The sequence below is a fragment of the Amblyomma maculatum genome, chromosome 4 (genome assembly GCF_055883805.1).
Source record: "Amblyomma maculatum isolate TAMU_Amacu chromosome 4, ASM5588380v1, whole genome shotgun sequence".
Classification (NCBI taxonomy): domain Eukaryota; kingdom Metazoa; phylum Arthropoda; class Arachnida; order Ixodida; family Ixodidae; genus Amblyomma; species Amblyomma maculatum.
Genome location: NC_139347.1, coordinates 102,195,962 through 102,209,758, shown reverse-complemented (window position 1 = coordinate 102,209,758; position 13,797 = coordinate 102,195,962). Strand labels below are relative to the sequence as shown.

General features: G+C 42.2%; 1 protein-coding gene across 6 annotated transcripts in view; it reads right to left on the bottom strand.

Moving 5' to 3' along the window:
- Window positions 1-13,797, bottom strand: part of LOC146191876 (DNA damage-regulated autophagy modulator protein 1-like) — a 103,520-nt gene that overhangs the window by 6,676 nt on the left and 83,047 nt on the right. For all 6 annotated transcript variants that reach the window (XM_084602317.1, XM_084602321.1, XM_084602319.1 and 3 more), the window contains 3 exons: window positions 13,442-13,602; window positions 7,432-7,499; window positions 2,171-2,343 (listed from right to left, as the gene is read on the bottom strand). In XM_084602317.1, the coding sequence (XP_084458443.1) occupies window positions 2,171-2,343; window positions 7,432-7,499; window positions 13,442-13,602 (402 nt within the window). The remainder of the gene's footprint in view (window positions 1-2,170; window positions 2,344-7,431; window positions 7,500-13,441; window positions 13,603-13,797) is intronic.

Below are 13,797 nucleotides of genomic sequence, written 5' to 3'. Positions count from 1 at the left end.
CTGCCACTTAGACTCAACCGGGAAAGCAGGGTAGAATTTAGAAAGTGTGCAAGCACGTCTCTCATATATTTATTTGTTATTTACAAATACTGTAAACCATCGGCGGGATTTTTACAGGTTCAAGGCAACTTCGTGCACTATTTTTCTCAAGCGCAGGTTAGCTTGTAATCTCTATTGAATATTCATTCGCCGAGGTAACCAAGATTATAACATAAACATACGCGTGTCTGAAAGCGTGGTCTTAACAGATTTTGTTTCCTTTTACACAGCGAGAAAACGTTTCTTTGCTTCTAAACCTGGAGAGCAACAGTGGGTTTTGTAGCCCGTTTTAGATGTTTTAAATACCTGGCGTTGAAGAATTTCAAATCCATAGTACGAAATAATATTGCATAATAGAAAAGAAACGCTAAGCTTTATTAAAAAAGAAATGAGTTGACTTTTACTACATTTTGTCCGCGACTAACACGTTACAGCTATCGCATGCCCGTGGCTGACCTGATAGCTCTGGAACACTCAGACTGCCATCGGTGGTGGTGCTGAAAGCAAGGTGAAGAAAGAGGAAGGAGAAAAAGGTAGAGCAAGTAGTGTATTGAGACGTTATAAGATGCTGCAGATTAGTAGAACATACAGGTGGAACATTTTTCGCAGAGGCCCTAAATATGTGAACAAGAAGAGCAGAAAGTTACGCGAATTGGCTGAGATATACATGACTAGAAAAGCGCGAAATACGGCCATGCATATAAGCAAAGAATAAGGTTTTCGCCAAGAGGTGATGCTAGGAGAGGTTGAGGCCGAGAGGAGAAAGTTCTTGCTTAGAGAGAAGACCACAAAGCCACGTAGCCGATGTTGGTCTAGGAGAGTGGTGTTCGTCGTACTTTTATCAGTGTGTAATGCAACTACAATAATCCCCGCTTAATGGCATACTGCTCACCAGTCCAAAACTTAAGCTACAATATTAAACTTATTTTGTGAGATGGAACTTTAGGCACAGCGCTACTGCTGCAGAAAATTAAATTTCTCAAGACTGAAGACGGAGGTAGCTTCGTGCTGTCGTAAGGAATTCATGGGCATCCTGCAGATGTTATGGTGACTGCCTCTTCTAAGTCCGCATTAGCAGCAACAGAGCGCTTGATTCGAAAACCGTGCTCTACTTTTTTAAATGAGTACGCCATGAACACGCTTCAACCATGATTCGCTGGAATGGAATGTGAAAGTAAAGTAGAATGTTTATTTTCACGATGTGTAATGTGAGAACACATTCTATTATTATTTCGTTGATCGGTTCAATTTTGCACTTTATAATAATATGCAAATAATCCATTATTACCATATAAATCCAGCTGAAGGAGACTTCGAGTGGATGTGTGGTGGAGGGAGACCGATTGCCGCCTTGACTGCTTGGATAATTAATGGCAAATTAAAACTTTAATTCTAGCGTTTCATTCACTACGGCACCTCTCGTACACTATCTTGGACGCCAAACCTCCTTTACCATGCCACGCTGTACCATACGTTACCATACCGTATAATATCGTACAAAAGCTCTCCATGCTAATATCATTCACTGGTAATCCCCAGTTAAAGGAGGCCACATGTTTGAGGGAATTAAAGGTAACAATCACACGCTTGGCTTCGAAGGTTCTTATAGCCGTAATGTGGTGGACTGTACATTATTTCGATTTTTCTTTCTTACACTGTACAGCCTTTGTCAAAAATATACGGCCCAAGGGGTTCGCTTCAAAGCGCTCTAACTTAAGCCCCTGGAATCAATACTGGAATATATAGGTAAGCATAGACAAGAATGGGGATTAGATTTGTCGTCTACTAGATTTTGAACGATGTAGATGCGTACTGAGCACCGTTACGGGGCTTAGAAGCGAAGCCCTTGGGCTGTATATCTTTAACAAAGACTGTACTACCATGTATCGTCATGGTTCCATTTATTATCCTACGCATTTGTGGAGCAGACACGTACACTAACCTGCTAGTATTTATAGTAGAATCCCTGTATGTTTCCCTTTATTGCGTGCATCACTTGTGCCCGGAAAGTATATACTCTCCTTCCTCAATTTAGTGAGCAGTCGCAGCAACAAAGCAGGCGAGGATAAGAGAAGTCAGGCAAGTTAAGAGAAAGAAAGACTTGTGGCTGAACAAAGAGCGCGATACTCACCCAGGTGCCATCCCTGCGAATGTGACTGACGGGGTTTGTGGCGACCATAGCCATACCGACGCCACTGAGGAGGCCATTGATGAGTGACAAGTAGTTGAGCAACGTGACGAACTTCTTGCGTTTGCACTCCACCGCGCGCACCGCGAAGAAGCGAACCAGCATGGGTATCAGGCCTGCGGATGGAGAACCAGTCGTGAATGCAATGCATGTTGTAACATATTACACAAGTGAGTCAATTTGGATCCGACTAATGTGAGCCCTAGTACTAGATAAAACATTGTTGTTTATTTATGGCAGAATGGAGATATCCAAGGCTTTATAGCCTGTGCAAAGCCATCATTTACACCAAGGCAGTGTAGTCAACATCTTTCAGAAGATAGAATCTTGGCGATTGCTCACGCATTTGTTGTGTTGGTCAGACTATGTTAAAAATAACAATTTGTCGCAGAGAGCGCAAATTTCTAAGCACACATCTAGCTCTGGCCTAGCCTTGTCCAAGAATTTCTTCAAAAGCATTCCGCCCAAATGTTCCGAGAATTACAGCGAGGGAAATCTTTTACGCATTGGAAGAGGCGGATGCAATGCCACAGGGACACTGCTATTTTTCGCTTTCGGAAAGTCCAGGTGGTCTCAGAGGGGACAAGAATATTTATTTGTTTCGGCAATTACACACTAAGTTTTCATAAGAACCATAACCATATTTCCTAAAACCCCCCCGAGGCGGAAAAAAATAATTCATCGCCTTTCTCTGAAACGGTGTGCGAAGCAGGCTACCAGCCGCTTCTCTCTCATCCTCTTTATTTCCCTTACCACCTGTGCTCGAATAACTAGCGGCGATAGAGCCAGAGTTTAATCAGTGGTAACAGTGGCTAAAACACGATATCAACTTGGCTTAACACGTCGGTAACTTTTATATTGGTACATGATGACAAGTTGTATAAAAAAGGCGACACCATAGGAAGAGGACGGCATGATGACACGATGATGAAATATGCTTTAATGACCAGCGGGCCTAGCGCTAGCCTTTCACCCGGTGCCACTGCCCGCTTCGTCTTCTTCGTATTCTTAGCATTATGTTCTTTACCCTTTACACATATTACAAGGTGACCAAGAGGCTGTCATCCGCGCTTAATAGGCAATTCGCAACACGCATAGGAACTCGCGGTGCGAATACAAACACTTATACAAGATTATGCCACTAAAGTGACCTGAAGATCATCTACGTAGTTGCGATCTGTTAAGCATCAGTGCTGATATGAGGAAGAAGATGTTGCTCGTTCATAGTATTACACATTTGCGAACTTTTTACCAGTACTTCAGCTATCTGTGGAATGTAGTCTCTCTTTAAAAAAAAAGAAAAAGAAATGATAGTTTGATAGAGCTGTGCAACGATATTCATGCACGGTAACGGAACTTTTCAGCATTTTCCCCCTTTCCCTACTGCTTGTTTTTTTTTTGTAAATTTGTCTTGGGAGGAAGTATCTTGAAAATACGTTACGAAGTCCGGAAATGTTTGAATAAACATGTCAATTGCAATACAAAACTCGAAAATAAACTGTTTTCAGATGCGTGAATGTATATTCTTTCTAAGCTGGACGAAGTTTTCGAGCTCCAAAGTACTTGGCGCCCCTCGCAGTAGCAGCATATAAGATGCTAAATTTTTACAAGCGGGAGTTTCTTTCAAAGATGGCATGCTTTTTTTTTTAAGTGGAAAGAGCTAGATCATTTTCTATGAAACTATCTAAGAGCCACGATTTTACACTAAAGCAGCCGGTTCATAACCAACATATCCCAAATCGCGCTCACAAAATATGAATGGTTCGCAAGCACAGCACTGTAGCCCGCGTCATAGCAGAATAAAGCATTATCTGCAAACGAGCATAATGCAATAAAACCAAAACCACTGTGATAGCACGGGAGGACAAATGTGAAACATTTGTGAAACACGATTGCTAAACCGAGTCCAATTAACTTCGGTACCGTTTTTAATTGAGGCAACTATAGAAATCGGTACAAATCACTTAATATTGATAACATTTATAATATTGACTGGAATGGTATAACCTACGAGTGGGTGGAAAACTGTTCTTTTTTAAAGCTAGTTCTGATCTCGTGACGATTAGTTAAGTCTGGAATAAAAAGCACGAGGGTGCGTCTTTAACAAAAAGTTTTAGGTTGCTATGCAATATATTCCTTAACAAAACGTAATACGTTTGCAATATACAGCGGCATATTCGCAACATAGATTAGCAATGGGGGGCTAGTTGGTTAAACATATCTATAAAATTACACGCTACGCTATAAACAGACAAACAAGGTAGCAGAAAAACTGACGTACACGGGGCAAGCACTGAAAACTATGGTTTATTCATAACAGGGTTACGTTTAAAACAGTCCACGCGCATCCTCTGATAAAAAAAAATCTCGCATCATCATTGCACAGGCTGTGCCACATACCCACGCACCTACGCTCCTTTATTAGGTTTACTTCATGACTTGTAGCATAACTGAGGGTGTGCTTACGCCCTTTTTTTCTCCGGCTTCCCATATCTGAAACGCTTCTATTATTTCTTTCTTTTAAAAGGCCTAAGATGGTGGTTCCTTCAAATACTGCCATGCAAGGTTTCTAGTGTTAGTGATTTTACCTATATATAATTAAAGTGTTCCTTTAACCTCGTGTTGAAACACCTGCCGGTTCGGCCTATATAACTCATTCCACACGACAAGGGAACGTTATATCCAATGTCAGCATCAGATTCAACAAATCATTCTTTGTGCGCAATTTCGAATGTGTTGACTCTGTCTTTGCGACTCATTTTATAGCAGAGGCTGATTATTTTTTTCGGAGCGGTGAACACGAGGTGAACGTCACATCTTCTTGGTACTTTCTTTAAAGCATGGGATACATTGTGTACATACGGATTTACGACCACATTGGTAGCTTGCCCTGAACTCTATTTCTTCTCCATCCTTTTGCTGTCACAGAAAGTTTGTAGGTGCTTTTACGCAACTGAAGATAGAAGTGCGTCAGGGTATCGACTCGTCCGATAGGCTACGGACAAATAGATACCCTGACGCACTTTAGCGTTCTGCTTGCTAGCTGCCATACTAGTACTGGATTAAAGTATTATACAGCCTTTAGTCAAGTTAGAAGCTAATTACGAGAGTGAACAGAGCTGAATGAGTAAGTGCACATTTTAAAAATGAGTTTCATTGTCGAGCAATACAAGAAGTGTACATCACACGAATTAATTGCGTATTCACAAACGTCAGTGTACCTATGTCAGTGCACGTTAAAGAACCTCAGGTGGTCGAAATTTCCGGATACCTCCACTAAGACATCTCATTGCCTGAGTAGCTTTAGAACGTTAAATACTATAAACCAAACAAAAAAAAACGCGAACTTGACACATAAATTTCTAAAGTAGTCGCCTTATTACAGCAAACAAATATGAGTTTTCAGTTTAGGAAAGCTTACGACGTCACTAACTTCGACAGGTTCCCCCGACTACAAGAGCTTTCTGCTCTGATAATATTAAAAATCACGCAGTGTCCATCTAACTATTGTAATAGTGTAAAATTTAGCAGTCATGACTGAAAAACGCTTAGATTGGTTACTAACAAAAATTATTGATTCAAGACGTCTATTCTGAATATTTTAAAATATTTCTAGTCTAAATGTCTTCCTGTGCTACACAATTCAAATTTTTGCCAAATATGAATAAATCATTCGCGTTTCTAGCCAACAGCTATATATGTCACACTGTTTGATTCCACCTTTCAACTACAAAGTGGTGTTAATAACGAAAAGCTGGCCGCCTTGCAAACTTGCTAGTACCCAGTTATTCGCCCTGACGCTGCCTAAATCTTCAATCTCTCCACTCGTTGTTGACGTCCGCAGAGATGACTAAGAAGGGATGCCGGAATTGTGTGGTACGCGATACAAAAAAAAAAAAAAAAGAATCTTGTTGATTTGTTTGCAAGGTTATTCCGTGTACTTAAGATACCACCGCAGGGCGCCACTAAATGATACGTACGGTTCGGTGCGCGGAAACCAAACATATAGGGTTTACCCATGTTAAATGCACTTTTCAGCGGAAATCAACAAGAAGTCTGTTAACGTTATCACACTAAGGTAAATACGCGTACTATGTGTGACGTTCCCTTTAAGAATATATTCAAGAAACGTCATCAGTATTCCGGCTTTTCTTTTTTTTTTGGTGATTGAAATAGACGTGCTACAAACGCACATAATTAGTTTTGATATTCTGAAACACCTTTACTTGCGGCAGAAAGTGCCAATAAAGGACTTCGCTTAAGAAGATTTTCCTGAAGTTCCAAGTTTGAAAGTAAGAATACCTACATTGATTTCTACTCAGTCTGCACAAAACAAGAACATGTAAGCATAGCGGTCATTAAGCACTTATTTTGTTTACCGTTGTGTGCCTATGAGACTCATGTTATGATACCCTTGCTTCAAAGAGGAATTAGGGCGAGAAAGAACTGCGTAGCGAGCCGTTAGGAAGCGGCCGAAAAGAATTTATTCATCATAACCATCATCATCATCGTCACCATCAGCCTGACTGTACCCACTGCAGGGCGAAGGCCGTTCCCATATTTCTCCAATTAACCCGGCTCTGTGCTAGCTGCATCCACTTGACCCCTGCGAACTTCTTAACCTCATCCGCCCACCTATAGCTTTCTGCCGCCCCCTGCTACGCTTTCCTTCCCTTGGAATCCAGTTTGTTACCCTAAGCGGCCATCGGTTATCCTCTCTTCGCACTACATGTCCTGCCCATGTCCATTTCTTCTTCTTAATTTCCACTAGAATGTCGGTAACTTGAGTTATTTCTCTGACCCACTCTGCACGCTTCCTATCTCTTAATGCTACCCCTACCATTTTTCTTTCCATAGCCCTCTGCGTTGTCCTCACTTAAGTAGAACCCTCTTGGTTAGCCTAAACATTTCAGCCCCATAGTTAAGAGCAGGTAAAATGCAACAGTTGTATACGTATCTCTTGAGCGGTACCAGTAAGCTGCTAGTCATAATCTGCGAGAGCTTGCCAAATGCGCTCCATCCCAATCTTATTCTTGTTATTTCCTTTTCATGGTCCGGATCTGTTGGTTACTACATATTCGCTTACTACTTCCAGTGCTTCGCTTCCAGAATTAATTACTAGAGCTCAAAAGTTACATAATTGTTTCTATCGCCCACTTAGAAATGAACTGTGTACCTGAAAAGTACCAAGCTTTGCATCTCACCTGAAATCATGCAGGCAATCAGGGCCAGTCCAAAGAGCGCGCTCTGAGGAGCATTCCCACCAGCGTCACTGCAGGCAAGAAAAAGCAACGCGACATTGCAAATTGATGAATGAAATGCTCAAGGCAACAATAAATAGTTAATATTTCAGTTATGCTTTCAGTAACTTAAATTACTTGCACAAAGAAAAAAGCAGCCATTGCGTTTCAATTCCGCGTTGATTTTTAATCTTAAAACTGGAATTTAATTGTGTTCAGCCCAGTAGTAACACTACTAAGCTAGGTGTATATATTTCTTGCATACTTAAGCGAGGTCCCCTTGTACGATTATTGAAGACACACCTAGAAACGGCAAGAGAAAAAGGAAAGAGGGCAACAAATTTGAATCACGCGTGGCAACGGCGTAGTTTAGCACGCTGCGCAGGCATCAGCTTTACTTTAGTCAGTAAAAAAAAAAAAAAAAAATTAAAATAAACAACGGAAAGTTCACAGCACTTATGCGAATTATTTACGCTAGCGCTTTCAACCATTGTTTTTCTTTATTCTGCAATTGTTGAGGTTGTTTTCAAGCAGGCTATCGCAATGACTTTTACCGGATTTTATGAACTGGTTTCTTCTCCCACCAATGCGAACACGGGGGCCAGTTGGTTGATCATACTGTGGAATGCTGCGCTACTTGATAGACAGAGACAAGTGGACACGAATGAAGCGCAAAAGCGCAATCAAGCGCAAAGCGCTTCATTCGTGTGTCATCTTCCACTCGTCTCTGTCTATCAAGTAGCGCAGTATTCCACAGTATTTCTTCTCCCATTCTGCAGTCTTCCGCAGTGCATCCTTTTTGTACCTTTTCCTTACGTTTAGTCGCACATTCAGGGTTATTCGAGATACACTGCACTGGTTGGCTTTCTTCGTTGTTCATTTCGTCAAGCCCGACATTCCGCCTCACACATCCGGAAAGCCATTGATCGTCCACGACTACACTTCACGACAGAGCACGACATGACTCACCCAGACACCGCTAAAAGGCAACTGCAAAATACTGCTCAGATGCCAGCGCACGGTATGTGGGGCCATGCTTAGCACTCCTTTTTTTTTTTTTTTTTTTTAGAAAAATATGCGAAAGCATTTGCTGCCTGAAAAGTGGCATATACACTAGTTGTCCCCACACCGAGTCCTCACGAAGAGGAAAAAAAAAAAAAGAAAAACAAGTCTATCCTGTTCACGATAAGCCTAGAGCCACCATCCTTCCGTTCTCAGGGCCGTGTGCGCTAACCACTACTCTGAACCGACTTGCAGAGAAGCATGGTCCTTGAACCTTGTCTAGCGTAAGGAAGCTGGAAGGCGATGAGATCAAGGACGACAGCGGTAGTAAGAAAAAAAAAAGTAAAATGCGAACAAAACGATCATGAAAATGAAAAAGAATAATAAAAATTAAGCACTAAGAGAAAAATATTAGGCAGGAATAAAGAAGAAAAGAAAAAGTGAAAGCAAGCGGTAGTGACGTGGTTAATTTTCGCCGCAAACCTGATATGAGCAAATTTTATTTCAAGCTTCTTTCATGCCCATCATCAGTGCAAAACTGAGTTGCACCTGGCTTAGGCATTAGCGGCATGTTTCGCACTTAAAAATTTTCTATATCAGTTTTCTTTCTGAAGCATTTATTGCGTTTGTAGGTATCCTTCTATATTCAAGGATTATAATTACTTGCGATCTTCTAAGGTATAGTAGCCCTTCTGAAGTTCTTCAGATTCCTGTAAAATGAATGCCCATACATTTTAAAAAAGGCTTAATTATTTCTTAACCCGAGAAACAGAGGTTGAATGAGTTAATCAGCCTGCGTTTGCGAACGAGCACGCCATTAGCAAACAAGTTTGACCTTTCGTTTTCTTTGGTACGTGCACTTCATATGAAATTCGCAAAACGGAAACTTTGCAGAATGATATATGAATGCACAAAAAATTGAGTTGGCATGCACTCTTCCCTTATCATATTGAGTAACACACCATGTACCTTTTTTCTTCTTACTGTGTAAATTACTTCGACAATGTCATTTTCATCGCCACTATAACAAGTATCATACCAAGTTGGGGCGTTGCTGTCGGGCGAAAACTTGAAATGCCTCGCAGGTCTCTTATTTTATGGGTAATTGACCACACATATAATTCACGGATAAATAAATGGGCCTTATATGCACCAGTCGGGGCTGTTTACCATCCCCTGTCGAGCTCATTATTATATAAAGCTGAGGAGTACACACAGTACGCATCTCAACACTCACGTGACATATACCGCGGATACGTGCACCCCTCTGGCACTGGAACTTCAAGCAATTTACAATGCCATACATTCCCTTCCACCAGTTCCTACATTCAATGCAGTTCATCTTTACACAGACTCTCTCACTGCACTTAAACAGCTTAAGGCCGTTCGACGCACATTCCAAATAACAGTCCATACGTATGCTCTGTTCAAAGTACCCATGTCCTATTCGCATACACTGGATTCGCGGCCATGCTCGCGATCGACATAATATTCAAGCGGATGCTATGACGCATATAAACACATCAGGCGGTCCACCACCTTCCCCTCTTCCCCCAGATCCGTTCCTGTCCCACGTTTCCGATTCGCAAGTTCTGCGTCAGCGAACACGCGCTCTCATTCCTCCGTGTTCGCACCCTCTCCCCCGTAGTCTTACTCGGCAGGGGGAGGTGACAGTGCGCCAGATCCGGGCAGGGGCGGCTCTGACCCCATCTGTTCGACATCGATGGCGGGAAAAAGATCTACCAGTGACTGACAGGTGCCTTCACTGTGACACTCCACCTGACATCTGCGATGTGCGTCACTTCTTGTGGACGTGTCCATCAACGACTCACATTAGACAACGGATAATCATGAAGACGGGCCTGCGGTGGAATCGCGATAGTGATTATGAGAAATGGACAATGGACAATCGCTATACTGCCAACCTTCTCGAATACATAAGCACAACTGAACTTCACTCCTTCTTTTAACTTTCTATCTCCTGCATCCCATTCCCTCTTTCTCAACTTATGCCTTGTGGCAAACTTTTCGAAAAAAAAAAAAAGGAGTACACACAGCCAAGAAAGAGCCGGTTTCAACGAGTATTTCACCGATGCGGTAAGTGTAACAGTATTCGGCCACCACTGAATGTACTGTGTTGCGCCATACCAGCCTAATACGTTCATACCACGATATGTGCTCACTGAAGGATAACGGTCTTTCTCTGCAGTCAAGGCCGTGGGCACAGCTACTGCTTTCTTTGCGCGTACAGGTGCTGACTCTGTGAAGTAAAGTATGGCTAACTGCATAGGGTAGGATGCGTTTGTTTCGCGGGGCACAAGAACTTTAAGATTATTTGAACGCAGTACTTAGCATCACATTAATACAGCAGCTATGTTAAACATAATATTTTCCTTGTTGTACGAAACAGATGCGGCCTTCATCTTTACTAGAGCTCTAATTATGAGTCCGGAGCTTTTTTTTTTATGTATTGGAACAGTGCCTTCCGCAGCTCCAAACCATTCCCAGAGATTACAGAGAGCCCGGTCAAGAGAGAATTACATATTCTTTTTTAATATCATTTTAGTTTCATTCTGTGTAACGAGAATGTAAGTTCCAATAAGGGCCTTCTAATTCGGCGTATTAACTGAATTGAAGTTTAGAGGGTGATTCCCAAGCATTCATATGATCCAAGCAGCTCTTCAGCTGATGCTAAATGCACACGCGACACTGCACGAACAATGTTGAAATTTGCGAAACGTATTAGCATCCTCATAAAATCCGTAGGCACGAAAGGTGCGACTATCGTGTAGTGAAGGCAATGAATAATAACGTTTGCTTATATATTTTACGGGCGCGGATGTCTAAATACGGGATAGCTCAGTGATATCATCTCTCGACTGATGAACGGATGGATACGGGTCGAACTACGGCCGCGGCAGCTGCTTTCGATGGAGGCGAAAAGCATGGTGCCCGTGTGCTGTGTGATGTCAGTGCACGTTAAAGAACTCCAGGTGGTCGAAATGTTCAGAGCACTCCCCTACGGCGTTGCTCATAGCCTGAGTCGCTTTTGGCATTATAAAACCAAATCAAACCAAATTAATCTATCGAATTAACAAGATGCTTCTTTGGCAATAAAGGAAACAGTTTTAGAAAGAACTAAGGCCCCGGAAGATAAGTCGAAGCATGAGTGCTAATTATGAGCTAGTGGGTAGTACTTTTTAAAACACTGTTTTTTGCAAGCAAAGCTTACACAGTTCTTGCATATGATTAAGACATATGAATACATTTTACGTTTCGCGTTGACAAATGCTGTTCAATCACATTTTACGCGCAACAAAGAGCAACCTTGCTTCGTTTCGGTCTTCAAAAAAAAAAAAAAAAAGAGAAAACTAGGATGACGCACATGGAAAATCAACGACCAAAGTTATATGTAGACTTTGTTAGCTTCCGCTACTTTCTGAATCCAGACACGGATTTCATGTCTTTCTACGCGTAGATCAAGCTTGGAAGGATTGTTCATAAAAATGACTAAAGCGAGACAATAGAAAAAAGAAGTTGCGTGTTAACAAAAAAGAGAGGATAGCATGAACTTATGGTTATTTATAGATGATAATCATCTCTCGATTACAGCGTTGGCGCTAAAAAATTTTTCAGTGAACTAGCTCTTTAAAACAGAGATAACAGTGAACTAAATGTCCGAGGAAAAAGACACCCAGAAAACTGCGCATTGTGGGAGTGTGCCAGCCGGACGCCCCAGCCTCAAGAACAGGCGCCAGTTACACGACGTTTTCATTTCGTAGTGTCCTTCAGTGCGAACACTCGTTTCCTTCTAAGCTTCCTTTAAGACAATGCATCAAATAACGTTATTGTCACGCTACCTTCATTTCCACGTAGATGGCCGAGAAAGCGTTTGCTCACGGACAAGTGGAAACGGCTACTGTGACTACTGCTGTTTCGTCCCCTTCCCCTTGTACGCACAAGTTTCTCGGCGCCACTTTTGAAAAAGGAAGGCAGGCTTGTTGCGGAAACAATGATCTTCTGCCGCAAGCGCACGAAGAAAGGTTGTGCGCTCAAAAAACGATTGATCCCTTTCATGCAGAACTTACGTTACAATAATCTAAAGGCCTGAGTCAGTAGCAGGAACGAATACTCTGGGAAGAAACACAAAATACCTATCGAAGTCAGTGATGAGAACGGCAACTTTTGCTTCGCTCCTCTTCCCGAGTGCACGAAATGATGCATGTTCATGGTTCGTCAAATTGGAGCTCGGGCCACGAGCAACAAAAGCAAGCCGAGTTGCGTGGGGAATTGTGTTGCGTCACTTCAGTATAGTGCGAGCGAAAATTTATCTTCCCGCATCTTTGCAGCTGATGGAAGTGATTTGTTGCTTTGGACATTTAAGGAAGGCTGTGACACTTTCAAGAAAGAGAACCCCGCGCCCATAGTCCACTGTGTCACCGATAGGAGCTGAGGCACTAGGTGCCCGGCGCCTCACAAAGCCCGTCAGTCGGTTTACGACTGACTCTAGCAGATTTTCTGACTAGTACACAGCACTTACAGGTGTAGAAAAAGTGTGTGCATGTGTGTGTACTTGTGCATGTGTGAGTGTCTTTACGACCACAAGGAGAGTCTAGGAACAATCGTCCGCGGTCATGCAGGATTTATGCTACATCGACGTTTCTAAGCTCGATAGTGCTGGGTTAATGCATGTCTGCCTACCTTCCGATGCAAATGCCTTCTTTCTATGCAGCACGCAGAAATTGAGAAAGAAAGAAAGAAAGAAAGAAAGAAAGAAAGAAAGAAAGAAAGAAAGAAAGAAAGAAAGAAAGAAAGAAAGAAAGAAAGAAAGAAAGAAAGAAAGAAAGAAAGAAAGAAAGAAAGAAAGAAAGAAAGAAAGAAAGAAAGAAAGGGAAATAAATAAGCAAACAAATAAATGTGTGGCAAACTAGTTTTCGAGCTCATCAGGAAAACCCTCGCATGCGTGGCTAACCTCACGTATGGCAGGAACACCGGCACGTCTCCGATGAGTACACTCCACGTATAGACAATCATGACGCTGAAGGTCAGGGAAAACACGAAGATCCATGGGAACCAGTGCAACTTGTGGACCTTGATCTCCATGCCGCTGATGATGTGAAGGTAGCTTCCTTGCTGCAACGTAAAAACGAGACCGCAGTAAGCAAATAGCTCTTGGGGCTATTTTCGCGAGCAATCTAGGACTAAGATTTACGAGAATAAAATGGTCTCAAGCGCGTAATGCTCGCCACAGCGAATAGCAATAAGGCACTCTCTCACAAATTGAAGCACAAGAAAGAGTTGCTAAAACTGATCACGTCTGTTTTTTTT